At 41.2% G+C, this 27,448-nt stretch overlaps 2 protein-coding genes across 17 annotated transcripts in view; one reads left to right on the top strand and one right to left on the bottom strand.

The window, feature by feature from the left end:
- ITSN1 (intersectin 1) overlaps positions 1 to 741 on the bottom strand; it is an 84,756-nt gene extending 84,015 nt beyond the window's left edge. For 2 of the 8 annotated variants that reach the window (XR_014510658.1, XM_083438669.1), the window contains exon 1: positions 62 to 353. The gene's annotated coding sequence lies outside the window, so the exon portion shown is untranslated. Of the gene's footprint in view, positions 1 to 61; positions 354 to 684 lie in introns of those variants that run through there. The other 6 variants (XM_083438670.1, XM_083438676.1, XM_083438674.1 and 3 more) reach the window with 5 other exon arrangements.
- Positions 388 to 26,234, top strand: CRYZL1 (crystallin zeta like 1). Of its 9 annotated transcripts, none has more exons than XM_083438730.1 (15): positions 419 to 523; positions 1,945 to 2,042; positions 3,596 to 3,664; positions 5,179 to 5,256; positions 7,106 to 7,178; positions 10,315 to 10,359; positions 11,341 to 11,409; positions 16,522 to 16,655; positions 17,648 to 17,759; positions 20,803 to 20,823; positions 21,524 to 21,622; positions 22,741 to 22,859; positions 24,365 to 24,470; positions 24,987 to 25,032; positions 26,046 to 26,234. In XM_083438730.1, the coding sequence occupies exons 3-15, from the start codon at positions 3,602 to 3,604 to the stop codon at positions 26,143 to 26,145; spliced, it is 1,065 nt and encodes a 354-aa protein (XP_083294856.1). In that variant the 5' UTR covers positions 419 to 523; positions 1,945 to 2,042; positions 3,596 to 3,601; the 3' UTR covers positions 26,146 to 26,234. The 9 variants fall into 9 exon arrangements, with proteins under 9 accessions (XP_083294857.1, XP_083294856.1, XP_083294853.1 ...); XM_083438734.1 differs by lacking the exon at positions 419 to 523 and adding an exon at positions 918 to 1,023 and having other exon boundaries at positions 1,945 to 2,036; XM_083438728.1 differs by lacking the exon at positions 419 to 523 and adding an exon at positions 918 to 1,023.
- The last annotated feature ends 1,214 nt before the right edge of the window (positions 26,235 to 27,448 follow it).

The following is a 27,448-nucleotide window of genomic DNA, read 5'->3' as shown; positions in this document are numbered from 1 at the left end:
CCCCGGGCTCGCCCTGCCCGTTGCCGAGCCCCTCGGCCCCTCCGCCGCCTCACGCCGCTACCTCATCTCTGTCGGGTCTCGGGTGTCCTCTTCACCCCCACAGCAAGGACGGAGGGGCGGCAGGAGGAGCAGCAGCAGCCGGCGCGGCAGCGGCAAAGGCCACCGCCTCCCCGAGACGCACCATCCCCGCCCGCGTCTGCTCTTGCTCTAACCGCCGCCGCCTCAGTCACCGCCGCTGTCTCGGGCGGAGTGGGGTGGGGGAGGCGCGTGTGGGCGGAGAGAGGGAAAGAGAGAGGAGCGACCTGCCCGGCTCTCCCTCTCTCGCACACCCGCCGCCTGACTGCGCAACCCGAAGAGAGGCGCAAATCCCGAGGCAGCCAACCAAGCCCTCGCCCAGCCCACAGAGCCCACCCCTCTCCCGATGACGGACGCGCCCAGCCACCATTAGGAGAGGGGAACATTCCGCCGAGTTGGTCGCCGAAAGCGCGCTCTGGGAAAGAGGAGATAAGCCCAAGGGCGCGAGGTGAGGGAAGAGCCGAGGAGGGCGCGCAAGTTTCGCACGGGCCGATAGAAATTGTGTGAACGAAGGGGAACCGAGCTAGGCTGGATATGACGAGAAAGAAGCACGCCTGGTGTTCCCAAAGTCATGCTTATTGAAAGGAGACCGCGGTGAAGCTGACTTGCCTCCCATCCTTATTCTGTCTCTCACACGCCTAGTACGGCTTTTTATTGCCCACTCAGTAATTGGAGAGGCGCTGCATGCTGGGACCAATGAGGCAACCCGTGCTGCAAAGCTTGCTGGGAATTGTAGTTTTAACAGGCTAGGAATTCCCGTCGAGGAGCTATTAGAGCGCGCCGCTCCGGAGGGCTCCTCTCGTTTTTCCCTCTGTCCCCCGCCCCCCATATAGAGTGACAGCCGTTTGGGCCAATTGGGATCTGCGTTTCTGCGCTGCTCCGTTCTAAGGCTTTCCAAGCTTAGGATTCGCGCTCCCGCGAGAATCAAAGAGAGGGGCCTAAGAAGAGGTAATGGGTTTGTCATGACAACCACCCGGGTCTCTTCTGCGGGGCAAGGGGCTGGGCGCGCGAGGCAGAGGGAGCGAGCGGAGCAGCGCTGATCTTTGTGGCGCCTACAGCCCTCGGGACCTGCAGCCGCCCTTCTTTGACCTCCCGTAGCTGTTCAGCATCCGCACGTATTTTTAGTCTTGCTAAAGAAGGGCGAGGTTCCTGAGCTCGGGAGGTTCCCTGCAGCTATTGCTCATCTCATATCCTTCCCTTTAGCTGGTGGTGGGAAATCAAGATCTTGCAATTTTGCATTTAAGAGACCCAGTAAAGTACTGCCACTGTGGTAGGGGCATTTGCTTATTTTGTTCACGCACCGGTTTATTTTGACAACGTTTATACCCTTCTCTTCAGAATGAAGCTGAAGCATAGACTAAAATGCAGTAATAGGATAAAATAATTTAAAAAGTGGAGTTTCCAAAACATGCCAGCGATTGCTAAAGCAAAACACAATGCACCAGTAATGCTTCACTTAGAGAGGCACACTTAATTGGAAAGTGAGTCCCATTGAATGGAACTCAGCTGAACCTTTGAATAAATGTGCTTTGAGTAGTGTTGTGTAAAATGTCTAAAAGGCTGGCACAAATTGGAAGGACTTCACCTGGTGCTGAAAAGGCATTAAGCCCAGTGTCTGGCAAATATGCAAAAAAACAAGGCCCTACAACTGAAAAGCCTTGTTTGGCTCACAGCCCACTTCCCATCTGAGGTTAGGGGAATCCAGAGGAGTGGCTCCACAGGTAGATCTTACTGACCAATAAAATCCAGATGGGCCTGCTTAGAATAAAATAGGATATCTGCACAAATTTCCAGCTGAGACCTAGAAAGATCCTTTCATGCACAACAAATTTGCCATTTCACTTATTCAGAATTCTTGTGCTTTTATAGGGTACATTGGATAAGTAACCGAGAAGTGCTTAAGAGTGAGAGGGAAGATGAGGAGTTACAGGATTGAGGATGAATGAAATGCACAAGAAACAGTAAAGGTTTCAGATAAATAATCCTTACTAAGTGGGCCATCTTAACCATTAGAACTAAAAACTAATAGCCTAGATTTACAAATTATATTAGGTGCTTTGTGTGACAGTGCATACATCACTTTCCATTTCCTTGTGTATATAGGCATATTTTAGATAATTAGTAGTCCCATCACAAGCTGCTCCTATCTGTAGTCTTCAAGTACCATACCATACCATCACTTCATTTTTTTCTGCATCTGTTTGTCTGCAGAGAGTTGTGGTTTTGCTTTGGACGATGGTTGGCTAGACTTGGGCATTGAATCGTACAAACTGAGCACACCTTAGAATATACTCAGTGCTCTTCAGGATTTGTGCTTTTAAGAAAAAAAAACAGTTATGTACTAGCCAAGCTAAGAATACTTCTGGGTAAAGGTTGTTCATTCCATTGGAATAAATGGTGATCGTAAAAATAAAAAGGTTTGAGTTTGTGGTAAAATTCTACAGAAATGTTTTACAATTAATTTTCAGTTTCTTGTAGTGCAGTCCTATATTTTTTCTAAGACGTAAGTCCCATTGAGTACAATGAGACTTTCTCCTTGGTAAGTGAGTGTAATAATGTAACCTGAAGCAACTTAGTGTTCCCATTTTTCAGATGAGTGAAATGAAACAGATGGTGATTTATCCCTAAAGCTAGTAACTGAGTTTCTTTCTGAGATTTCCCAGAACTAAGCCCAACATGCTGTGATGTAATAAGCTACTCCACAGTTAAGGCCAATGTATATTCATGAAGTATCTTTGAATTAGGGAAGGAAATTAAAAGAAACAGATAAATGTTTTTCAAACTGTGATTGGAAGAACCTTTGAGTTACTTAGAAGTTTATCAGGGTTCCTTGATAATTGCTGATCAAGACTTAGATTACTAAAGCAGGCTTTTCCAATAAGAAAAATGTTGCTTGTATTGCTCAATCATAGAATCATTGTTGAGTTGGAAGGGACAACAAGGGTCATCTAGTCCAACCCCCTGTAATGCAGGAAAGTTTTGCCCAACATGGGGCTCGAACCCACAACTGTGAGATTAGGAGTCTCATGCTCTACCAACTGAGCTATCGGGGCATAATTAGAAGCATTATTTTTCTGTGGAGCTGATGTTATGAGGTGATGTATCTGTCTAATGGATAATAGAACAATATTATAACAGGAAGTTTTAAAAATTCACCTCTTTTGATTTGCTCTTTCAGTTATCAGAAACAGTGGTAATAACACAGATTTTATCTGTGGTCTATAAATTTATACAAAACATATAAAGTCTTTTATTTGAAATCTATTTAGAAACACTTGGAAGTATCTAATAAAACAGTTCCTAGTGCAAGCACTTTTGGCAGAGCAACCAAACTTACTCACCTAATTTGTTCTGGCTTTTCCCGCAACACTCCAGAGCAGATTTGTGGGATGGGGGCACAAGGAGAGGGAGAGGAAGTTTAATTGCTAAGTTCAAAGTGCTTGTGCTAGCAGAACTGATGAGTTTGATATTGGCCTAAATTCGTATTTAGGTATTTCATTTCCCGCTCTATATTTTAAAGGTCGGAATGAAAGGCTTATACTGGCAGCAGACTTCATCTGGAGAAGCCAGTTTTGTTTTCCTGGAAAAGGTAAGTTATTTGCTTAAAGAAATATAAGACTGCATACACGTCTAAAATATGTGATGCCATAATTTGTTTTAGAATAATGACAGTTTGCCATCTCATGTGATCTTGGACAAACTGCGGCTAGTTGAAAGAAGCCAACTTCAAACTATAGTTTATAAAATGTCTTGATACAGCAAAGTGTTAAGACGAACCACAGTTTTCTGTTTAAATGGCATGCTAAGCTAAAGTTAACCTAAAACAACAGCAGAAACTTCCACTTTCCTTGCACTAGCTCCAGAAGAGACTTCTAGACTTATTCTTGTAATTCTGAACCATGGTTTAGCATTACATCTAAATGCCATCCCATCTCAGTTGACTTATAATGGCCAACCCATGGTTTGGCCTTTGGGGTGTGCTTTGGACTTGCATGCTCCACTTTCTGTCTTAAGCTTAGATTCCCTTCCTTCCTGGTTAGCATAAAACTGTATTTAGGCAAAATTAGAAGTCATACTTTGAAGTGGATTTCCAAGTGCTGCATGCAGGTGAACTATAGTTTGAACACACCATAATTTGCCTGGTTCAGATCTAATTATAAACTATGGTCTGCCTAAATCATGACATGAGAAAGTGGACTGTATGTGGTGACGCAGAGTGTGAGCCTGAACAACAGACCTGGTTGTCAAACTGGGTTGGCTGTGAGTTATGAAGAAAGACTTAGATTTGACTTAAAGCTTTTCAAAGTGGGGAAATTACACAACAAACAAATTACCTTTTTTAACTTTGAAACATCTGAGTGCAATAACTGGGTTTTTTAAATTTGTTTCTCAATCCAGTTAACAAAATACATGAGAAAATAGTTTCAGAACCAGAAATATTAAAACATGCATTCCACTTTTGACTGACAGAACACATATATGTATGTGTTCATGACTCGAGCCTAAGATGGAGAAAAGAATATCAGACGTACAATCAGAATTGTAAAAGGTTTTTTTACTTATTTATAATTTACAACCCATTGTAATAATTGCATATAGTACAGCATCCCTTTTCTGGATTTATTATAAGGTCACTTTTTCACTTCCTTCTCAAAGAGGAAAGTGACTTGGAAACTTTGAGTTAACTGCCTGAATCAGAAGAACTCCGCGTAAGATTTCCATAGAATTTAGTTCATTTGTGTGTGTGTTGCATTCTATGTATTGTTACTAAAGTCATTCCCTAGATGTAACTCGTACATAATCTTCTAAGTAGCTTTAAAACTTTGCAGGGTAAGATTGCAACACAGTGCATAGGAACAGAGGAAGCTGCTTTGCTGAGTCATATCATTGGCCTCACTAGCTAAGTAGCTTCTACACTGATGGGCAACAGCTTTCCAGGATTTCACACGGGGTTCAGTCCCAGCCCTACATGAAAAGCTACCTTTCTCACTGTAATCTAGGGGAAGGGAAGAACTCTATCCACAAAATCAGTTAAGCTGAAATACCTAGTTGTGACATACTTGCATGTCCTATAATGGGTGAATCATGTCAATTCAATCTTAGGATAACCTTCCTGTCACAAGAGACAACTATGTGAAAGTGCAAGTGAAAGCCTGTGCTCTAAGTCGGATCAATGATAAGGTACTTGTATTATTTTACTTCATGGAAAGTTGAACCTATGAACCTGCTCTTTGATTCAAATACATCAAAATGCTGTTAACCCATTTTGGTGGCAGTTTTGTTTGCATAAGGCAGGGATGGTGAACCTGTGACCCACCCAAGTGTTGTTGGGCTCCGACTCCCATGAGCTCCAGCCAGCATGGGGTGGGGGGAGTTGAGGTCCAACAACATTTGGAGGGCCACAGGTTCCCATCCCTGGCATAAGGTAACAGAGGCACCCTTATAATTTACAGCATAACTCTCTATACGTTTATTCACAAGGAAGTCAGCAATGTTCAGCGGAGGTTACTCACAAGTCGTATGTTGGTCCAACAGTCAAAGTAACTGCAGTTTATATAAGGTGCCCCTTTTAAACTAAAGGATCACCTTTTACTGAACTCTACCTTATTCAACTATGTAAAACAGTAGTATAAATGAAGGGTGGGAGTTCTAAGACCCAAATGGCTGGCTTCCATACCACTACAGCATGGGTTGGCAAACTAGGGCCCAGGGGCCGGATCAGGCCCAATCGCATTTTAAATCCGGCCCATGAACGGTCTGGGAATCAGCATGTTTTTACATGAGTAGAATGTGTGCTTTTATTTCAAATGCATCTCTGGGTTATTTGTGGGGCATAGGAATTCATTCTTTTTTTTTTCTTTTCAAAATATAGTCCTCCTCCCCCCCCAGTCTGAGGTACAGTGGACCAGCCCCCTGCTTAAAAAGTTTGCTGACCCCTGCGCTATAGCGGGGGGGGGGTCACTGTTAGAGTTGGCCCACACGATAGGCACAGTTGACAGTGAATTGTCCTTGTTTCCTGAAAAGTTTCTGTCCCACTGCTACAAATGTTTGCTATTGGTGTGAAGATTCTCCACATTATGAATGATAATTGCGAGGATGATCCTTGCTCTACATGTTATGCCTCCTTCAGCTACCATGTAGAGGCTGGATCAAGCGCCATTCCCAGGACTGCATATAAATTGGCTCTAATAGAGGCTTAAGTGAATGCTATCTGCCCACACTTAAAGCTAAGCACCCCCTCGGGTACACTGGTTAGTTCTATGGTCCCATAGTTATAGAAATCAGTTGGACAACATGTACCCCATCGCTTCTGGGATTAGAGCTAGTGTGCTGTGCTAAGTATACAAATTTGTGCAGCATAAAGACCTTTCTTACTACATTTACCTGCCTCTTGGAACTTCTCTAGCTTACTATGGTTTTTTTTTAAAAAATACATAATTTAAAAATTAAAAACGGATTTATGTGTGATTTTTCTTTTATTTGTTAGTGCAGGTTTTTTTTCCCTTTAGATGGATATCTGGCCTGCCCGTAACATGAACCGTTTTATCTTGTATTGAAGAAGAAATAAAATAGAGAGGGGAACAAAGCAAGGAAAATTAAGGCTTTTGCCAGGTGTTACTGCCATTATGACGTGATTTATTAAAATTATTAAAAGCAAAGGATGTTGTGTGTGACACTTTCATAGCATTTCAATAATTAGATAAACAACTAAACTACTAAATCGTTTTTTAATCATTTTTGTACATAAAGAAGACAGAACATGGTAACTGTAAAGACCTGGGGTTTCATAGCACAGTCAAGTTAGTATTTTTGTGTAAGATTTATACTGCAATCTTAATCATGTTACTCTACGTTCCTGTGGAACTTACTTCAAGAAAAATGTGTGTATGATTTCAGCCTTGCTGGACTATACTGTATTAATCTGCCATTAAATGTTTGGTGGGAGGCCGTAATAGCATTTTACTGTACTAATATGCACTCAACATTTATTATTCTTTACAGTAGGCATTCTAACCATTATTTGACTTAGCTTTTGTCAGAAATCAAGATCAAGAAGGAGTTTCTACCTGTTGGGAGGGAAATTGCTGGTGTTGTGTTGGAGAGTGAGTATACTAATTAGTATAATGTTGCTGTTTTCTTTGGCAATGAAAAATGCCTTGTAAACATTATTTGTACTATACAACATTGAACCCCATTAATCTTCTCAACATGAAAACCAGTTCCTAACATTCTGTTACCTTCTCCTGACATTCGGTCACATTACAGTGTGGCAAAGAAACAATCCACAGTGGGGCTATGCTGATTGTTAATGACCTGGTTTATTAGGGCCTCTTGAATTCCCAAGTGCTTCCGTTTACTTTCTTCTATATAAATATTTGTTTGTGAATTCCTGGAAAATATTAACACGTCTTATGGGTTCTATACCTGTGAGAGTATGAAAAATCTCACCTTATCATTGAGGTCAAGGACTTTCATCTATGGCTTTCTGTTACATCTGAAGAGAGGCAAAGAAGTGATTTGGCACATGGCTGAGCAAAATACATGAGTAGGCACCTGCAGGCTTTGGGAGAAAGGGGACAGTGTGTTTCTGTAACTTCTCCCCATTAGAAGAACCCCGAGGCAAGAAGAATAAAACATGCGGAATCTGCAAGAGCTCTATGTTGGCCACTGTTTCCTGGTCATATGACAGAATGGGAGGGGGGGTCTCAGAAATCCACACCCTACTAATTCATCTCACAAGCAGAGAAGCTGACCTGACCTTGCTCTGCCCTCTGCAAACACAGCAAGCTCAGTGATGAATTGGGCGGCAAGGAAAGGCATTAGAGTTCCTTTTCCTTTCATCCCCTGCCATCTTGTCCATTATTAAAGACTTTTACCAAAGGACACGACAGTACTTCTTTTCCAAATGTGGTTCAAGCCCTTTTTTCTGTGAAGTGACAATGGCCTCCAGGCTCTACTGAAGCATTCCTGAACTCTGAACATCTGGAAAACCCCGGAGTCTGTTCTATGGTCTGATGCCGTTCTGCTTTATTATGGCTCAGACAGAGGTGAGAAACCATCCCTTCCAGGTGGTCTCCTAAACTGGACTCTCCTGTCAACTAAGTTTGCATTGGTTGAGGCTGGTAGAAGTTAGGAAGGAGTTGCTTTTGCATTTGGCTGTTTCTTTTCGCCCCACTCTCCTCAGACAGACCTGCCCAACCTGTGATCTACCAAGTCAAACAGAGACCACCAACCATGCCCTGATGCTTTCACAGTCCTAGATAGACAGAATATACAGGAGCTTTATCAAACTCTTGGTTCTTGTATCACATGTTGTGTAGCCCTGCTCTAAGAAATTAGGAACTAGGGATAGGATCCTGAGTGGAATGCAGATACACCCAGTTACACTTCCCTTTGGCTGATTAACATCCAATGAATGCCCTTTTAAAATGTGTTGGGGAGGGGGACGATTATTGAGTTTTTCTTGTTTTTTATTATGTATTTTATGTTTCTGTGTTATGATCTTGTCGTGAACTGCCCTGAGATCTGCAGGTATAGGGCGGTATACAAATGTAATAATAAAATAATAATAATTGTATGGGAGTGTTGATTTGCCTGTGCTTTAGGGTCAGAAGAGCTTTTTCCCAGGTCCTGCTGGTAATGACTTCTGGTATTTTGCGTTTCTCTGTGCCTTGTGATTCAGCTCATTTGAAAGAGTCACTTGGGTTTTTTCCCTTGTAAGTACCTTTCTGCCAGGGCAGCTGGTTTCTGTTTGTTGAGGAAGTTAAAAGGGAAAGCAAAGAAGGTCAAATAACTCCAGAATGCATGGAAGTTATTCAAAACCACATTAAAGAAGCTAGAATATATACAACAGATCAGGAAAGGTACCACTGAGGCCAGGTGGCTAACAGTGCTTTTAAGAGTTGAGGAAGTTATTGGAGGCAAGAAAACCTAAGTCTTGAGGAGAACTAAAAGGAGCACAAACTTCGTCAAAATAAATGCAAGCAGACATTAAAAACAATTAATTGAGGAGTACGTTGCTAAGAACACTAATGGAAAGAACAAAAAAAAAGTAATTAAATACATTATTAGCAGGAAACCAGCTAGGGAAGTAGTTGAATGACAAGGGAGTCAGAGGTGTGCTAAAGGAAAACAAGCAGACTATAGAGAAACTGAAAGGTTTCCATCTGTCTTCACCATGAAAAATGTAGTGCAGATTCCTATTATTAAACTAATCTTGTGCTGGAGTTAGGGTAAACGGTGAGATGGCCAAGCTTGCTGATTACATCAAGAGGTTAAGAACAAACTAGGCAAATGGGCAGTAAAATGGCAATTGTGATTCACTGTAAGCAAGTGCAAAAAACCCCCAAATAAAATAAAACTGCCAACATAATAATGCCACTATGCAAATCTGTTATGCGGTCACATTTGGAATACTGTCCTGCTCTGGTTGCTGTGCTTCAAAAAAGGATACATAAGGTTCAGAAAACACCAACCAAAATGATTATGGGGCTGAAACAACCGTCCTGCATTTGGGGCTTTTTAGTTTATTAAAAAAAATGTTTGTAAGGGGGACTTGACAGGTACGCAAAATTATGCATGTTGCAGAGAAAGTAGAAAGAAGCTTTTCTCCTCAGTACTAGACTTCAGGTAGTTCAGTAGAGTGGAACAATGAGAAGCTTGGGGCAAACCAAAGAAAGTCCTTTTTTTTCTTCCTCCTTCATGGACACAGCAGCAGATGGTGTGGGATAGAGCTTATCTGATCACCTGGCAGCAGAGTTGCTGCTTACCTGATAGTGGGAGGGGCAAAGCAGCAGGGAGGTTAGTGCTGTTTAAACACACCTACAGGCAGGGGCAGAATTTGCACACACACACACACACACACACACACCGGTGTTTTTATTTGTATTTTATGCACCCTTGGCTCAGCACCCTGGCATTGCCAACAGAAGTATCTCATTGGCTCTGGAGGTGTGTTTTCACAGCACCAACCTCTGTGAAGCCTTGACACCCTCACCCCTATCCTGATAAGCAGCTGCAACTCGGCTGCCAGGAGATGGGGTAAGTGGCGCCACCACACCCTTCCTTCTGCTACTGCTTAACATGGACTTTCGCTACCTCTTCACTGACATCTGCTTGGGGATCAGGAATGGCAGGAAGTTTGCCTTGTAAATTATTGTTTTGCAAACACAGTTTTCAAAGTATAGTAATTTCACTTGGTTTTTTTAATTTAAATCCCTTTATTTTCTTTTGTTCAAGCTGGAAATAAAGTGACCTTCTTTCAACCACAAGATGAGGTAGTCGGTAAGTTGCAGTTTTTTAATCTAAGCAGTGAATACTTTTTAAGTGAAAGAGCTGCATTGTGTTAGAATAGCCTACCTTAGCCTGGCATTCTCCAGATGTTTTGGGCATCAGCCCCAGACAGCACAACCATATTTTTAGCTTCCCAGTAACACTGTGACACTGGTGAGGGGCTAGGCCAAGAGATGGTGACATGTCTGAGGCTAATGAGCCTTATGTCTGCATCCAGATTGTATATGTTGACATGGGGCTACATGCGAACAAATAGCAAATTAAAATAACAGAAATTTTAGATTTCTTTCATTTCTTAAATCTTAAGTCTGAATTTGCCTTTTTATGAGAATCCCCATGATGCCTTGATGTGATAAATTAGCAGTAAAATCAAAACTTAGCTGTATTAAGGTGATCCTTTACCTATGTGAAAATGATCCACCAATGCAATTTGGACTTCTTTCCACCTGTATCATCTCTTTACTTCAATATTGTGAGGTAGTGTAACAAACTGCTAGTCTGAACATGCACTAAGGGAGGCTTTGCTATGTACACATGAGTAAGCTTCCTGGAACTGCACATAATACATGTTCATTTCATTAATACTGAGTTCCATAACTATCACTCATTGGTACCACACTGCACTGTCAAGTTCTTTCATAAAAGGGTCAAAGAAGAGGTGTTTGAGTCTGAGCCAATCTGTTATCACAGCAGCAGCGACACTTAGGGTAGAGCTTGCAAATTTTACAGCTTCATCCCTTCCAGCTGCATTATATAGAGGTGACAGAAGCTAAAGGTGATGTGCAGACTAATGATGAACAGCACAATCCTACATGTATCTAGTGAGAAGCAAGTCCTGTTGAATTCAGTGGGTCTTACTCCCAGGTCAGTGAGGTTAGGACTATAGCCTTCCCTTAGAAATGCAATTCTTATTTGACATGTGATACAGTATATATGTGGTTTGAGCTGAAGGGTTTTGTTTTGATTTCATAGGAATTTTACCGCTGGATTCAGAAGAGTCTGGTTTGTGTGAAGTTGTTCTAGTTCATGAACATTATTTAGGTATGTATCTTGTGTTAAGCACCACATGGAACCCAATTAGCACAAAAAAAACTATTTATAAAAGTCAAATTTGTTTTATTTGTATGTATTTCAGTTTATTTTCATACAATGCTCCAGTGTCCTCAGAACTGACGCCTTAAATGCTGCACAATTTATCTCTTCTAAAGAAATTGCAGCAATACATACTTTTCAGTGAGTTCATGTTCAAATAGAAACCACAAGAGCTGACTCACCCCTTTCATTTCTCCTAAGCTATTGCTCTTGTTGCTTCACTCAACTATTTTTGCTGATTTACTCTTAAATTCTAAAAGCAAGCAGTGAAAGCAGTGTCCAGCCCTACTTTGAGCTTTGCATTCTTCTCAAACTTCTTCGATTATTCTAGGCCAGACATCCTGGTTTTCCTCTGGTGCAATAGTTAGAACGTGCATTTGCAAACTAAACTAAATAAATAAAAGTAGCAGGCAAATCCAAAAGGTCAAGAGCACTGGGTCGGATCCAAAGTTATCACCGTTCTGTAAAAGGTTGCATGAGCACTAGGGGAAGGGTCTACTCAACCAAGGATCTGGAGCAGCCTTGCCCAGCCTCGTGCCCCCTAGTGCCCCCATCAGCCACAGCCAGCATGATTAATAGTCAAGGATGATGGAAGCTGTAGTCCAAAATTTTCAGAGAGCACCAAATTGGAGAAAGCTAATCTAGAACTGTGTCACAGAATTTTAAAAAAAAATCTTATGATCCAAACTGTAATGTATCATCACAATTTATCTACAAATCTAACCTCTTGTGAGGGCATGAATAGGGGGCATGTTGTTTCAGAAACATTCCCTTTAGGAAAGATGCTATTGCAGGGGTGGGCAACCTCCAGCCCTCAAGACTATTTCCCCCACTGGTGATATTGGCTGACGGGAGGACAGGGATTAACCCTGTGTTTGCTGCAGGGCCCTGTTCCCTGGCCTGTGGTGTCATGGAAGAATTGCAGACAATTACGAATCCTGTGGAGTTTTCCACACCCCCAGTTTTGAACTTTAATTGCTATCTGGCATCAGACAAAATCATAAGTCTGTTGTTTCTATGTTACTCAACATGACAATGATGTCATAAGCCCCAACACGCCTATAGTCTTGTAAACTTAAGTCCCTCAACTAGGGGTCCAGGTGCAGATGTGCTTTGCCATGTACATTAAAAGGTTGCAGGTGCCAGATCATTGGGTCATGGGTGGCCTTTGTGATGCAAGTTAGTTATGCATCCAGTTGTACATTTTGCAATGACTGCAGGCATCTGAGGCTGCTTCTGCAGCCTTGTCTCCCTTGCTGGATTGCGACTGTGGCCTTTGTAGGAATCTTTATATTTTTGTGTAACACAAACCTTTCTGAATATTTTGTATAACTAAAGTTCAATAGCAGAACGGCATCCTTTGAAACTATAGCTATGTTCTGTAGTACTCAATACATGGTAAAAGACAACAGAAAAAGAAACATTTAAAAAATCAACTCTATGTACTTTGGCTACAACCCAGAAATTTTAACTATCATTGCTGTAAACCCAGCAGGGTTCGTATTTTTCCAACAGCAGGTCCCACGAAATGCATCACAAGTAGGTTTTTTTTTTTTTCAAAGTTAGGGAAATTTCAAAATTAGCATGCAGTACATTGAGGAGGGGGCTACAGTAAGGAAAACAACACTGAAATGTTTGAGTCCTGCAAGTCCTGCTGGATAACAAAGAATCTCACTATTTTGTGGCATTCTAGCCTTTCTAATACAGTCATACCTTGGAAGAAGAGAAGAAGAGGAGTTTGGATTTGATATCCCGCCTTTCACTCCCCTTAAGGAGTCTCAAGGCGGCTAACATTCTCCTTTCCCTTCCTCCCCCACAACAAACACTCTGTGAGGTGAGTGGGGCTGAGAGACTTCCGAGAAGTGTGACTGGCCCAAGGTCACCCAGCAGCTGCATGTGGAGGAGCGGAGACGCGAACCCGGTTCCCCAGATTACGAGACTACCGCTCTTAACCACTACACCACACTGGCTCTCAAGCCAAACAGAATCCGTTCCGGAAGTCCTTTAGACTTCCAAAGCGTTCGGAAACCAAGGCGCGGCTTCCGCTTGGCTGCAGGAAGTTCCTGCAGCCAATTGGAAGCCGCAGAAGCGACGCCGGACATTTGGGTTCCAAAGAAAGTTCTCAAGCCGGAACACTCACTCCCAGGCTTGCAGGAGCCAAAACGTTCGACTCACAAGACGTTCGTCAACCAAGGTACGACTGTATAAAGGACTGCTAGCAGCTGCCTGAAAATATGTGGATTGCAAGCACTCGTGCCTTCATAGGGCTGTTCACACAGTTAAAGAAATCTTAGTTGGTTAATGAACCTTAGTCAATTGTTTAATTATATATGGATAGAAATAAATGTTTTTCAGGACATGGACCTGACTGGTGGTGGTATATTCACTATAGCTAATGGACCATTGCCCCACCAACCTCATCCTGTCCTCAGCCAAGCCCCACCTGCCTGCCTTCTTTCTGACAACCAGCCCAGAGGTTAGCTCTGCCTGGCAGCTTCCTTCTTCATCTCAGCAGGGAGGAGGATGGAGACAAAACGGGAATTACAGGCTCTAGCTGTCACTGGCTCTGACTTCACCTCCTGCTGATCTTGCTGCCTTCTAACCTACCAGTCCCAATGGACAGCAGCCACTCCTGGAACTGACCCAGAGAAGTGGGTGGCAACATCTGCATACACATATTAATGAAAGACGCTTTGTCCTCTCTCAGTTACGGAAGAGACTCAAAGAATAAAACTAAACAAAACACAACCTTCCACTGATGAAACATAAGGAGGCTGATTAGATTAAGTCTCTCTACACCTGGCATGTCCAAAGTCAACAACTTGGGATAAAATCATAAAAAAAAGCTCAACAACTTCAATCCTAAAAAAAGGTTACCAACTTTGGTTGGCCCTTTGGTCAGCCCTCACAGCCCTTCACTTCATCAAATCTAGCCCTCTTTGAAAATGTTTGGACACCATTGTCTACACCATTCGAGAAGGTTCAGAAATGAATTCTGCCCCAAACTAATAAGTTTAAACCACCGTTAGCAAATCCCTTCTAAATTTTGGTCTGATGTATGGCATTAAAGTTTCAAAGCTGTCTGGCGTGGTGTTTACATAGACAGCTAGAATAATATCTGGATAAATTATATTATATTCAGGTTTTTGTGTGTTCTGTGGCCTTCGAGAAATGCAAGTTCTGTTCTTAATAGATGTTATGGTAATTAATTTTCCTCAACTTATGTCATGTAATTGTGCTATCAAGATTCAGGTTTTCAAGTAATTTGGATTTGTATTGATTTTTTTAAGCTTACTTTGAAAAACATTGAAGTGGCAGAGAGAAGGGAATATTGGAAAAAGAAAGCAGTATTTACTTAGAGTATTCCAGAAAAGGCAGGCCTGTGTAACACTTGCCAGTATAAATTTGACTCTGACCCAACACACACAAAGTCAGGTGTGGAGTTAAGAGCTCCCAAATTACTTAACCATCTAAACCAGTGGTGGCCAAACTTGGCCCTCCAGTAGCTGTTGGACTACAACTCCCATCACCCCTAGCTAACAGGACCAGTGGTCAGGGACGATGGGAGTTGTAATCCCAAAACATCTGGAGGGCTGAGTTTCTCTATACCTGTCATAAGATGTGCAAGTGTTCATTGTAGTTTTAAGAATCTCCTTGCGCGTTTCACATTGATTTTGAATATCCCAAGACTCTGGGCAGAATTTAGTGTTATGCTTTTCTATGTAAGTCAGATAAAATGATCCCCTTCTCTTCCTGCTGTTCTGAGAGGTTCTCCCTACCTAGAGCCAATTTATTTGGGGGCACAGCGCGGGGGAAGCCCCATTGTGTGAGCAGAAGTCCTTGTCCTTCCATTGAATGAATGAATTTATTATTTCGGTCACAGACCAGTTCCAGCCCACATACAATATCAAGGAAGTCATAAAACACGATAGGGATACATTTGAATTTGCAATTAAGTATTACAGGGACAATACAGATATAGCAACAGTTAAAAAATATATAAATTAAAACTAGTCACTAAAATATAACCTAAAATTATCTTTTAAGGCCTTAATCATTATGTTAGCACAGCTTGTTCCCTAAGTTTTATGGCAATCGCACAGAATTTAGCTACCCTTAACGTGATCTCAGGATCCTTGTCCTCTACCAGGGATTTTAGACATCAAAGTTTGGATTCATTTGGAGATTTTTGCATAGCAGGGGTAATAAATACCGAGCGTATATCCCTGTAGAAATAGCAGTGTAACAAGGCATGAGAGACAGCTTCTACCTCCATCAAGCCACAGGGGCAGACTCGTTCTGCGTATGGTTTACCTTCGAATCTGCCCTGCAGTAAAACAGATGGCAGCCTTGTGCTTCCATTGACGAGGCTCTTTAGGTGAATCTTGCCCTGTGTTCCCCACTTAATACCTTGCCCTATGTCTTTTTTAAGTAACCAAGCAGGCTAATAAATAGCCTATCTTTCCAGACCTCACCTTAACGAAATAAAGTTCTGGTTTTCCCCTTTCCCTGTTTTTATTGTTTTATACAGTACTTTCCACTGGTTTGGAACAGCTTTAGAACCCTGAAGCTGGTCTTGGGAGCCTCATTTTTCAAAGTGATATTATTCCCAAGCATAATCTGTCATAGCACTTAAAAATATGTATATATCAAAAAAAAGTATTTTTTTAAATGTACAGTAATTACTTGAATCAACCCAATGTTTATATTCTGACTTTTATTTCTTTCACTGAGAAACAAGATATAATGCTATAAAAATACGGTGACACTTTAAAACAGAAAGCTAATAGATTTGTTTAAAATGTTGCAAGCTTATATGACTGGGTTGAGGAAACCCATGCTGTCTTTTCTATCTCTGCAATATGTTTCTTTTAATTTTGATCTTTTGGGAGGAAGGAGAACACTGACCACCATTTTTTGTAATAGTCTGTTAGGTTAAACAACAAATTTAAGGTTCTGTTTCAAAAGTAGGCAAGCGCCAGCCCTGCTTTTTAAAATCTCTGGTCTGCTTCTCTCTCCCTTCCTCCTCCCTTTCCCCCCTCCCCCCGCATTATGAAACAGCTCATAAGCCAGAAAAGGTCTCCTGGCTTGAAGCAGCAGGTACCGTTCGTGATGGTCTTCGTGCATATACAGCTCTACATTACCTCTCTTACGCCACTCCAGGAAAAACTGTTCTGGTGATGGATGGAGCAAGTGTAGGTACAAGAAACTACTTCAGAAACAATTATATCTTTTCTTAAGCTCCTATTCAGTATATACTTGTCTTGTTGGAATGGACTTGAAAAGTCTTATAGCCTGTGCTCTTTCTGATAAATCAGGAACCCATGGTCTCATCGTTCCCCACAAGGCCATTTCCCCCCAAACCACCTGCACCTGTCATTCAGCTCATGTCACCAAATCAGCTGATGGGTACCAGGGTGGGGCTCAGTTATACTTTGGCTGAACTCACCTGTTCCTTACTGGGCTCAAAGCCAAAGTAGTTAGGTGATCCTGCCTTGGGAGGGTTTAAAATCCTGCTGAATTTGGCTGTACAAGCCTGTCCGCTGTTGGGAACTGCACCGACAGACCCCCCCCCCTTTTTGCACTGGAAGCCCTCAAGGCAAGGCTACGTAAAGTGTTCAAAAAAGAAACTCACGCTTCTATCTGCATGCAACATGGCCTATCCTGCTCTCTGCTGGAGTACTGGCTGCCATAGTAACAGATTTCCGGACCTGAAGTTTGGTCAATGAATGACAACATTTAAAATGTCCATACTTTCCAAGTTATCCCTGTATCTTGGACTACATGTACAACATACCAGACTTATTGCTGATATGGTGCTTTTTTCCAAGCATTCTAAAGTATTTCCCCATTGAATGAAATGTGTTCGAAACAACCTTTTCAGGCTTTCCAAATATTCGGCGATGAGGTGTGTGAACCTAAAGATATGCTTCCAATCTCACCAGGAGCAATAGAGCTATTGGGGCAGGGACTTCATCTGAATGCAGCTCACAGTTAAGGTCCTAAGGGGTGGGTGGGTGTATATACGTTCACCAATACACAAACAATTTTTAAACATATGTACTTGTTCCTTCTATTTGGTGTTAAAAGTTGTAGGCGGGTGTAATAGTTCTGTATTTTAGTTCACCGGTACCAAGGCAATATATTTAAACATATGCACATGCTCCATCTATTTCTCCTCCTGCAGCCATTTGGTACAATCGCTATTCAGCTAGCACAACACAGAGGAGCCAAAGTCATTTCTACTATATATAGTCTTGAAGACAAGCAGTATCTTGAGAGGCTTACGCCATCTGTGGGTGAGTTACATTGTTTGGCTCTAGCTGCGTGAGAGAGCTAATTCAGAACACATGTTTTTATTTTGAAACGTTCGTCTGCATTTCACGAGCGCTAACTGGCTTGGGACCCAGGTATGTGAAGGTGTGTGCATATACATCCTTATCAGCATTCCCAAACTTTAAAGTGATCTGTGAGTCCTCTTTTCCAAATGCCTCCTGCATCAGAGGCAAGACTGATGTCAATAAGGGAAAGAGTTTTCTTGGCCTTTGTGCCCTGGTTACAGAATTTCTTCCCCAATGTTGGCAACATTATCATGTAGATACCAGGCAGAAACATTTTTTCCCCAGCCAGGTATTTTAAGTACTATACTTGAGCTTTATTTGCAGTTTTTATTTGTTGTCTGTTTTAGTGTGCTGCTGTTTTGAATGTTGTGTTTATTGATGTACATTCCCCAGTTGATGGATAAAATAAATGGCAAATATTTAGAACTGAGATGAAGTCTTTGTTGGTGAAGCTGTTGACATTCCTATTCCTTTGGGGGGGGGAGGGGAGATTGGGCTGCAGTAAGCTCTGTCATCTGACCTAGCAAGCTACATGCAGCCTACCATCTATATATGGCTGCCCACCAGGGCTCAGCAAGGCTCCTGTTTGGTTCTGTAACTGTAACTGCAAAAAATTGGGTGGAGAGATGTCAAAATATATCAGGCCATAGTACATGGCTGATGAGTTACTTTCAGTTTAGTGGGTCACAAGTCAGGCAAACCTGGACTTAGAAGTGTCTGTAAACTCCTGTTATATATACAGTGATACCTCGGGTTACATACGCTTCAGGTTACAGACTCCCCTAACCCAGAAATAGTGCTTCAGGTTAAGGACTTTGCTTCAGGATGAGAACAGAAATCGAGCGGCAGTGGCATGGCGGCAGTTGGAGTCCCCATTAGCTAAAGTGGTGCTTCAGGTTAAGAATAGTTTCAGGTTAAGTACGGACCTACGGAACGAATTAAGTACTTAACCCGAGGTACCACTGTAGATGGATATCAAACATTCATCTTTGTAAAATTTACAGGCCTCTTATTAAATGCTGAAACATCTACTTCAATACCTGAGCCCAAAATTGTTCATATCCCTCAAATTATTACAATAATCACAACTACAAATTATTGAGGATTATTTTAAAATGCAGGCGACTTTCTTTTTTCCACAGCCTTTGATTTATTTTTAATCTTATTTACTTTCCCTCTTGGCCATCCAAAAATAAGTAGGGCAGCAGCTGTTAGGCTGAATAGAACACTAACTAGAGCCACCACTGACTTGTGAGCACATGTAAACATTTTCCTTATTATCCCGGCTTGTTTACATATTGTGAGCTCAGGGAATGACATGAAAAGATAGATGTGGTCTGCATGCCTTGCTTCTGTGGGAGAAACAGTTTTCTGAAGTATCTGGCAAGCATATCAGCTCTCCTCAGGGGCGCAAGGATAAATTCATGGACAAGACCACACTGTTATCTCTCATGTAAGCGCCATGTTGGAATGGCATGCATGGTGGGTGAAGCTTGGTCTTGGACTTCAGAGTGGAGGGCTTTAGCAGCCTGCAGTATCCTCCCGCAGATGAGCTGCAAAGAGAGGGGAGGCAAGCAGAATTTGGACAAAACAATGTCTTGCACAGATGGATCATGGCATAATTAAGAAATCTCTTTTAATGGTAAGCAGCTGCAAAGTGTTCTCCGTTAGTACCTCCCTGTGCTAATGTCAACTTTGCTGTTATAGGGTGCCAGATGTCCTTTTTAAAACACATACTGCTTCCATTTAAAACTTAAATTTAATTGTAAAATATCGCAGTCCCATATAAGTAATGAATAAATGTTTTCTACCTTCAATTTTTGCTTTGAAAAACCAGTCCCTGTAGAACCCCACAGTTTCTCCTTTTCCCTTCTAATTTTGAAATGTTGTTCCACAGTTGGTTTGATATCTGATATTGTGTCTGTTGCAGTAAAGTAAATGGCAGATACCTGCTTGAGCAGCTTCGAGATACTGCTATATAATGTGTGGAATCTAGTTTGAGGGTAGCTCTTCTTGCTGCTTAAAATTCCCTGGAAGTGTGACAAAACAGTCCACATTATGCAGCATCAGTATAAAATACAGAAGTGCTAATTGCTAGTTAATATGACTTCCAAAGCCAAGCAGCCTACACTTCTGAACCAGGTTAAAAATGGTCTATACATGAAATTAACCATGAAGGATTGGACTTGAAATTGGAACAGGATATTGTAAATATTTACTACTCAGTCAGACCTTGTATATTGAAGCAGAGCATATCAGCTAGTGCTTTGTAAGCACAAGTAGGTTTAAACATGGAACACATTGACCCAAATAACAGCTTCCCAACATTTTGCTGAATGCAGCTTGAAATGTTTTCTATCAAGTCTTTAAGCGATTCCTGATAGCTTGAGAATAAGCTCTTATTTTGGCACAGTCAAATCAGTGTATTATATAGTTTCTTTTCTAATGTATTTGTATAATTTTTGCAGTCCAAAATATTTTAACAGAAGTGCTCCAAACTCAAAACAAGCAAAGGGCCTTAACTTCCCACAGAGAACCTGCTTAGAGGCCTGAACATTTCTACTAAAAACTTGCTATCAGTTTGGAATATGGGAGCAGTGAATCGCTTTTAGAAAATACCCCAGTTCATTCCAGTGAGCAAAATGTAAGACTGGAATCATAATTAATTTAAAATAAAGTAATTGTTTTTATTATACTGTGCTGATAAAATTGTAATGATATGTAGCCGGCCTAGTAGCAGATCACCCCTCCTTTGAACAGGAGTGGCAGAAGGCATCCACTGGCTTTCTGGTGAATAAAGACCAGAATGCTGTGGTATCCATGCACTGAAAGCCTGTTAGGAGCTGAGGAAGAAGATGACTCCATTCAGCCCATGTCATCCCTTTCCTGTAGGCCAGCAGGAGCCCCACAGTGTTTAAGAAAATGCATTGTATTTAAATATTTGGAGTGTTTCTTACCGTTTCATATGTTCCAGTTCTCATTTTGGTATTTTGCTTTACAGGTGTCAAGCAACCATTAGTAGGTGAGTATAAGAAAGAACCTTGCCATTTTTAATCACAATCTTCATTATATTCAAGTATTTCTTACGCTGCATGAAAGAAAATCCAGATTGTTTGTTTCACCACATGGGGCGGGGAAGCTGCCTGCCTTGTCCTCAGCAAGCCTTGTTGATTGGGGCCCTGATTCTGCCTCGAAGCAGGTGGGAAACACAGGGTGTGGTGGGTGGTCCCTAGCAGTCCTTCATGGTGGCTCATGAACAAGCAACCATTTAGTTTCCTGGGCTGGATTCACATGTTCAAGCAAACCATATTTAGGCTAATCAAATCATAGTTTAGGATTATGTCTGAACAAAGCCTGAATGTTGATGATAGAAATGTTCATGTTCTGCAGAGTTTAAATATTTCCTTTGCTTTTGCTTCTTACCAATGAGTCCCTGGTCTTAAATCCCAGTTCTGTACAAGTACACTGAGATGTCTGTAAAACCCACTGTGGTTATTAGGTTGCAATCCTGGTCCTAGCTGCAAAAGTAATTCTAAGTCTTTGACAAGTGTTTTCTTTTGAATTCTGCACACTTCTACATTCTCTGTAAATATTGTTGAGGCAAAATAACTGTTTTGTTCTCGTGTTATCTACATATTGGTTTCTGGGTAAGTCTGAAGAATACAAAGTTTGCGCTGGTCCCCCACTTAAAATATTGTAATTTACCTTGCCATCCCATCTAGCTCGTATTATAGATGAAACCAATGGAGCATGTGACCTGACAGAAAGCTGTTTGGAGGAGACAGGCGGATTAGGAGTGGATATCATCCTTGACGCAGGAGGTCTGTAACTGCTACAAAACTCTTTACTGATGCAGTAAAATATTTACCAACAGTTCCATAGTATTTTATTAATTTTAAAACTTTGTATCATAAAAGCATATCCAGTTTTATACAGTGCTGTTGTATACTATAGTGTCAGAGGAGTGGCTCTATAGTTAGTATGTGAGGCACTGTCTGTTAAAATCATGGAAAAAAATTCAGTCTGGAATTTGGTACAGAAGACCTATTGATGCTGGTGAAGCAGTTAATTGCATATAAAGTCCTCTGTAGAAGCAAATGAGAAATTTCTGCAGTACTAAATTCCATATATTGTTTATTAGGATAGGTTTTCTGTAGTCATAATCAAAATATTTACATATTTTCTGTTTTTCTACCTTTTTTAAATGTTTCTTACATATATTGTGTTGGTGTGTTATTGCATAACTTAATTCTTAACAAAAATTAGGTAAAATCCAGACCGAGTACACCTTTCCTTGCAGAATTTATACAGCAGCAGATCTACAACATAGTCCTGTATTGTGTCACCTGCGTGGTAGTTAAAAATGTACCCAAGTTTCAGGCACTTACAGGCTGTAGTTTTCTGTACACTTTCCTTTCAAAGAGTATTTTGGATGAATGAATACCCCCAAAACTCCAACAATCTTTTATTTGAGGTTTGGTTTTTTTTAACCTCAGTCAGTGTAGCATGTTGGGATGAAAATAATTCCAGAGAAACTGATTGGTTTTTTAAAAAAATGGTCCAAGGAAGGAGACTTAAAGCTGTATGTGTAGGTTGACCATGCAACCACTCAACTGTCTTCTGCACTGATTTATGCACTTGACCCTGCCATCAAACATTCACAGGAGACATAGTGAAACTAATTAATGGAACCTTTTCCTCAGTGTATGCTGTGCCCAGAATTCTGAGTAAAGAAGGTCATTTTAAAATAGACCAGAAAAGGGGGGATGTATATTGATAGATTATAAACATGAAACATTTTTATTGAAGCTTTTCTTGGGTTATAAAAGTACAGACATCGTCTCTACTGTATTTTCAGATCATAGTCTTTTTTACAGTTCAACACAGTTAAATGTGACTCTTAATTACTTAGCTTCTTTGCTTCCTTTGCTTTTTTTAGTGAGATTATACAGTAAAGAAAATGAAGTAACTTCACAACAATTGCTGCCGCACAAACATGACATTATTTCATTGCTCAGTGTTGGAGGCCATTGGGTTACCATGGAAGAAAATCTCCAGGTGAGAAGAAAATCTGAAATTCCCATGTCTATAAATATGCTGCCATTGATGACTGATACTAAGTTACTATTAAGGCAGCAGTCCTATGTACCTGGGAGTAAGTCTGGTTGAACACAAAGTGACCTATTTCCAGGTAAACTTGCATAGAACTGTGGTGCAACACTGTTTAATATCTATAGGGGGTAAAGAGGACCCCTGACCATTAGGTCCAGTAGTGGCCGACTGGGGTTGTGGCCCTCATCTTGCTTTATTGGTCAAGGGAGCCGGCATACAGCTTCCGGGTCATGTGGTCAGCATGACTAAGCCGCTTCTGGCAAACCAGAGCAGCGCACAGAAACGCCGTTTACCTTCCCGCCGGAGCGGTACCTATTTATCTATTTGCACTTTGCCATGCTTTCGAACTGCTATGTTGGCAGGAGCTGGAACCGAGCAACGGGAGCTCACCCCATCGCGGGGATTCGAACCACCAACCTTCTGATCAGCAAGTCCTAGGCTCTGTGGTTTAAGCCACAGCGCCAGCCGCGTCCTCCAAGTGCCGCATTACTTGACAGTAATAATCTAGCACACTTCATAATTAAAATAAAATGAAATTGCTACTATAGTGCAAATCAAACAGTGGAGCACTAAAAGGTAAACTGTCTTTGTCTCAGAATGACTACCATCGTTTTCGCTCCATAACACGTGTTTTTTTTCCTCCTAGAAAGTAAGGGGAAATGTCTGTGCGTGTTACGGAGTGAATGCTTCCCTCCTCCGTGGTTTCCAGCGGGAGAAGAGCCACTGAATGGGGAGGAGAGAGGGACAGAATGCCTGCTTCTTTAAAGGAGCAAAGCGGCTCCTTTAAAGCAAGCAGGCTCTCTGTCCCTCCAGCAAAGGTTTTCCGCTCGCTAAGGGGGGGGGAGGCTCCACACGTGTTCCTTGTCCCTTGAGTGCTTTTCCTTCCCTCCCCACTTAAAACGTGGTTACAAAGCACAGATCCACATGGATCCTCAGGATTTTTGCACTGGGTCACCCCAAATTCACCATCAGATCACATAGCATGTCCATGGCTACAGTTTGCACCAAAAAAATCACACACCCACTGATGCCTGGGGCTGCAGTGGTGCAAAAATGTGGGTACAAACATGGATCCACATGGATCCTCAGGATTTTTGCATTGGGCTACCCCAAACTCACCGTCAGATCACATGTCTATGGCCACAGCATGAACCACAAAAATCATACATCCACTGTTTCGTTTAGAATATTTTTTTTTCTTGTTTTCCTCCTCTAAAAACTACATGCGTGTTATGGTTGGGTGTGTGTTATCGAGCGAAAAATACGGTACTTGTTCTGTGCCTTCCAGGTCATTCATGTTTGTAAAACAAGAAGCCAATTTCATATATGTTGAAAATCACTTGCACTGCCTGTTACCAGGAAAATTATGTCAACCATTCATTAATGTGCTTTGGTTGTGCCATTTTTGTTTTGGCAAATGTAGCTTAACTGTTTTTCATATTTTAAAAAAGTTGGATCCTCCAGATAGTCGTTGCCTTTTCCTCAAAGGTGCTACAGTCTCTTTCCTGAATGATGAGGTGTGGAATTTGTCAAATATGCAACAAGGGAAATACTTATATATCCTTTTTATGCTTATATTTTAAATTGAGAAGTAACTGGTTTGTTTTAAAGAGAGTGGGGGGAAATGCAATATATGTTGCATATATTGGAACTCAGTACAGCTAAGGGATCTTTACTGCTGACTGTCATAGTACTGGAAATATCATGATATGGGGAATTTAATTGCCATTTAGAGTGCGATACATATGGGTTTCTTTTCTGCTATTTTAGAATAAACATATAATTTTAGATTTTAGATTGTAAACCTGGGGATATGGACTGTCTTTAAGCTGTGCAGAGTGCTTGGTAAACCTGGATAGATTATAAATCATATTAATGCTTTAAAACACTACCATGCATTTCTACCCAGATATGCAGGGTCTATATGGTGAAGCCAATCTCACAAATTAAAGATCTGCATCTCAGTCCTAGCCATGTTTCCTCAAAACAGATTTGTTGGGATTTGCTAGTGTGTTTAGTAATCCACTCCAGTCACACATGTACACACAGTTTTTCTTAACAATTCTCTTATACGCATTCTAGAAGATGTAATGGAGAAGCTATCCAGTGGTGTTTTCAGGTAAGTCGGGTGTGCTACAGTGAAATGGAAGCTTACAAACTAATCTAAGTATTATAAGTTATGAAGCTCCATGTAATTAAAATGCTGCTGGAGACCTACTTTGTGGCTGTAGTTATTGATCCAGAACTCCCAAGAGTCCTGAAGCCCGTTCCATGAGCCCAAGAGGTTTCAGACTTACCTTTCTCGAAAAGCGAGCCCTGGATTCTGCATGGGAAACTGCTTTTCTAATGGAAGGCAGCTTCAGAAGCTATTCGTTATAATACAGTAACGTTGGGATTAGCTGTTCATTAAAAATAAATAAATACCAGAGCCACTAAGTCACTGCAAGCTCCTTTAATGACTCTAAACAGCCCTTGGTATGCCGCCCATTAATATCAAATACTTGGGCAAAATTCTTATTTTTATTTTCAATTAGCCATCTTAGGAAATGACTTGGAGAAAGCCCTCTTCCCTGCAATTCTAATTGCTCTAATACAATCTGCCCGTTAGCCTGTACATTAAATAAACCCAGTTTGGGCCAGACTTAGTCTGCAGGTGCGTAATACTTATCTACAATCCAAGTGCATATTCATAATAACCACTGTGAACTGCATCTAAATAAAAGTCTTTGTTCTTGTATGAATAAGCTACTAAAGGCATTCCTTCCAACAGTTAATATTCTACTAATGGTTACTACAAAGCTTATTTTTCCTTTGTCTGCTATGATTGCAGTTGAGTTTTTGGATGCAGAAGGGCAGGAGCTGTTCTCAAAAGCAATATAAAATGGCACATCTTTAAAACTGCTAGTAAAAGCTATTTTGAAATGCCTGCAGTACATTAAACATCTGCTTCCTATTTGCTGTTTTCTCTGCCCTTTGTTCCAGGAATCCTAGCCAACCTATAACACTTGCAGTGTGTTTGAGCTGTAAAGTTTGCATTGCTAAAAAGTAAAGTCTATGGCAATTGTCCTGAATTGTGTACTTTTTTCTTTTGAGCATACATTCAGACACTTCTGAGGTATTATTCTCTTTTAGGCCTCATTTGGATGATCCAATCCCATTATATGAAGCCAAAGTTTCTATGGAAATGGTTCAGAAGAACGAAGCAAGAAAAAGACAAGTCATCCAGCTCTGAAGCACAGATTCTTAGCTTTTAAGTGAAGTGTAAATTTGTGAACTTTGTCTCAGTTGCCTACTTATAAAGGATTGGTCAATGAGTTTCAACTAATGTTTTAATTACTGTTTGAATATTCTTTACAAGTTCTGGGGAGAAATTGGAGCTTTGATTTTTTCCCCCATTACCATGTCTAAAAGAGTATTTCTGTTAGCAATTGAAAGTTTACTCATATTTGTGGCCCTCCAACACGCCGTCCGTCTGTTCCGCCCCCCCCCCCCGTCACTCCTGTGCTTAGCAGACAACACTTTCCTTTTGTCTGCTCAGTTTTATGCATTTTGCTGCGCTTTGTTTTACTTGGACCATCTGTACCCAATGGGGGTGGAAAGGTGTCCCTGGAACACACTTGTAACATTGGCAAGATTCTGAATGTGCTTTCTCAATCTGACCTTATTTTTATGGTGACTTTGCTATGTTTTTTATTTAGCCTTTCCACCTAGAAAACACAGGATCTATCAGCACCTATAGATGACATGCATTGCCAAGGGTCTTTTTATACAAGCAGCGTTCTGTGGAATAAGTGTACATTTGTTAGGCATTTGTTTTGCACAATCCACATTTCTGTCTTTAAGACAGCGCTACGGTGGGTAGGATACTGCATTTACTAAGAACCTAAGTGCAGTATGTGCACTTGGAGAAAATGCAGTATAGGCTTTCATACAGCACATACTCTGTTATTGCAATTCCTTGATGAAGTGTTGTTTTTGTGACTGTCACAAGTACTTACTGGGTATATTCTGTGTTGTAATTTGTAATCTATACTCATGTAAATTTATGATTTACCATTGTTAAATGTTCAAATTGCATATGGCAGAATAGACCTTAGTCACAGTCATTAATTTCAGTGGGTCTACTCTGAGTAAAAGCCAGCTATTCTGTTTTTTCCCTTTTATAAATTTAGCCTTGTGTTATATATAGTTCATGCATATAGCCCAGTCTACAAAAGAGGGATGGAAAGGCAAACAGGGCTATTCCCATCACCTGCCACTCCATAGTTGGATATGCTCTGCTGCTGTGGGATAGTGGTCACACTTTGGCTTCTCATCTAAGACTGTCCTCTGTTCTTCTCCTCAATATTGTTTAATTTGTCCCTTCACTGCTAATAAAAGATGGTTGCATTCTCAGATATGCTGCAATTGCAAGAAGATTTATGGAAGCAAGTCCTATTAAAATCAATGAATTCAGCCCCTGCATAAACAGCAGGACTGTGTGAAACTTTGTACCACACAAGCCCTATGGAAAGCTGATATTGTAGTAGATATGT

The sequence above is a fragment of the Podarcis tiliguerta genome (assembly GCF_965153285.1).
Source record: "Podarcis tiliguerta genome assembly, chromosome: 4".
NCBI classification, from domain to species: domain Eukaryota; kingdom Metazoa; phylum Chordata; class Lepidosauria; order Squamata; family Lacertidae; genus Podarcis; species Podarcis tiliguerta.
Note: the sequence above shows the minus strand (reverse complement) of the source record. Positions and strands in the feature narration are given on the sequence as shown.